Raw genomic sequence first — 2098 nt, forward strand, 5'->3', positions numbered from 1 at the left:
AAGAGGTAACTATGGGGAGGAGGTAGGAAGGGAACTGTCACATTGTGGGAAATTGTAGTCTATGTCATGAGACAAAGTGTATGTGAACTGCTGTATGGAAAGTGAATTTTCTCTGTAAACTTTCACCCAAATCACAGTGAAAATTAACAAAAAGAAAAAGAAAATGGGCTTTCACAATGAAAAACTCTATCTTTCAATGAGAGGATCGCCTCCATCACTATAGTTTATACAAGGAACCCATGCCTTAGGTAAGAAATTAAATTAGATAATTTCTAGGTTTTCTTTTATTTCTTAAGATTCTATAATTAAGCTTCCTAGTTGTGTCACTTTGAACAAGTTACTAGGAGTCTGAAATGATGAGTATGAATGTAGTAATGCCTTTGTAAATGATCAGAAGATTCTAAAAAATTACTATTTCTTATAACAGTGCTACATTTACTATATGCCCATGATCTTTATATTCAGTTTGACTATTCCCAGCAAGAGACCCTAGGTGAAAAACCTGCCCCTTGTTATTGTTGTTATGTGCCGTCAAGTCGGACCTGAATCATAGCGACCCCTCCTTGGCTTTCCGAGGCAGTATCACTACAGAAGTAGATTGCCCAGCCTTAGTTATAAATTATTTAACAGCTCAGAAGACATTTTGTTTCTTGTTGCCATCTAAATGAATATAAAGGAAAATTTGCTGAGAATGGATAGAATATGTACCCATAATCCTTATTATTAGATGTTAGGAGATGAATAAATTTAGCCTTTTTAACCTTTATCTAAAAGGTTAGTAATAGCACAATATCAGTAAGGAAAAGGAAGACATGGAGAGGTGCATAAGAGATACAGACAATAAAGGCGAATACTATTGCATACACAATACTGCATTATTAATAATAGCAAACACTGGTGATGTAGTTTCTAGGGCATTTGACTGATAACCAGAAGGCTGGTAGTTCAAACGCACTGGCCCCTCCTCGTAAGATAGGTTGGCAATCTACTTCCATAATGATACCACCTCAGAAACCCAAGGAGGGGTCACTATGTGTCAGATCTGACTTGGCAGCAGTGAGTTTTTTGAGTCTACGGTGAATACATAGGTGGACAAGCAAGAAGATCAGGCATGGATAGGCTGATGGGAATATACTCACAACCATACATTTAGCAGATATATATTCCAATATATGTATTTAATGGTTTAGCAGATGATATTCCAATATATGTATTTATGTGCAACAACAACATAAAAATGTACATTTGCAGTACAAAGCTAACAGAGGGCAAAGTTAGGATAACTTCTCATCTACAACTAAGCACCATGAGGGAGTGAGTCTCTGGGTCTGAGGCCTCAGGACCATGGCCCTGGAGGAGGACATCAAGCTCAACTGGCACAACATAGTACACAGAAATATTGTTCTATATCTTACTTCAGTGACTAGTGACTGGGGTCTTAAAAGCTTGTGAATGGCCATCTAAGAAACAATTATTGGTCTTTCCTCGTCCGGAGCAAAGAAGAATGAAGAAAATCAAAGATGCATGGAAAGAGTTAGTCCAAAGGACTAACGGATCACGAGCACCTCAGCCTATATGACCCTGAGGCCAGAAGAACTAGATGAAGCCCTGGCTACTGATGCCAACTGTTCAGAAAAGGGTCGAAGTTGGAGATTCTATATAGAGTGAGAAAAAATGTGGAGTAAAATTCAAAAATTATAAAAACAACCAAGTTAATTGGTCTCATAGAGACTGATGGAACCCCCGATAATATGGCCCCAAGTCACCCTTCGGGCCTGGAATTGAACTCACTCCCATGGCTGAACTCTCAGGTAAACAATAGAGGGACCGAGGAGCGAATAACTACACAAAGGAGATGCACTCCTTAAAACAGTCAACCATGAGATATCAGAAGAGCAGCATTTGTACAGGGAGAATGGTAGGGAGATAGGAATGCATAGGCAAGAAGGACACAGAGAAAGGAAAACCACAGAGAAGAAGTAGGAGGAGAACTGTTACACTGTGGGGAATGTAATCAGTGTCACCAAACAAAATGTGTATGAACTCTTGAATGTAAAACAAATCAGCTTTGTAAAATTTCACCCAAATCACAAAAAAA

At 38.7% G+C, this 2098-nt stretch overlaps 1 protein-coding gene across 1 annotated transcript in view; it reads left to right on the plus strand.

Annotated features, from left to right (window-relative positions):
- The first annotated feature begins 1575 nt into the window (after positions 1 to 1575).
- LOC122150903 (5-hydroxytryptamine receptor 2C-like) overlaps positions 1576 to 2098 on the plus strand; it is a 141709-nt gene continuing 141186 nt past the window's right edge. The window contains exon 1 of the mRNA XM_042782195.1: positions 1576 to 1664. Within this exon, the coding sequence (XP_042638129.1) occupies positions 1576 to 1664 (89 nt within the window). The remainder of the gene's footprint in view (positions 1665 to 2098) is intronic.

Source organism: Orycteropus afer, unplaced genomic scaffold (genome assembly GCF_000298275.1).
Source record: "Orycteropus afer afer isolate SDZICR_OR568_19922 unplaced genomic scaffold, OryAfe1.0 scaffold00259, whole genome shotgun sequence".
Classification (NCBI taxonomy): Eukaryota; Metazoa; Chordata; class Mammalia; order Tubulidentata; family Orycteropodidae; genus Orycteropus; species Orycteropus afer.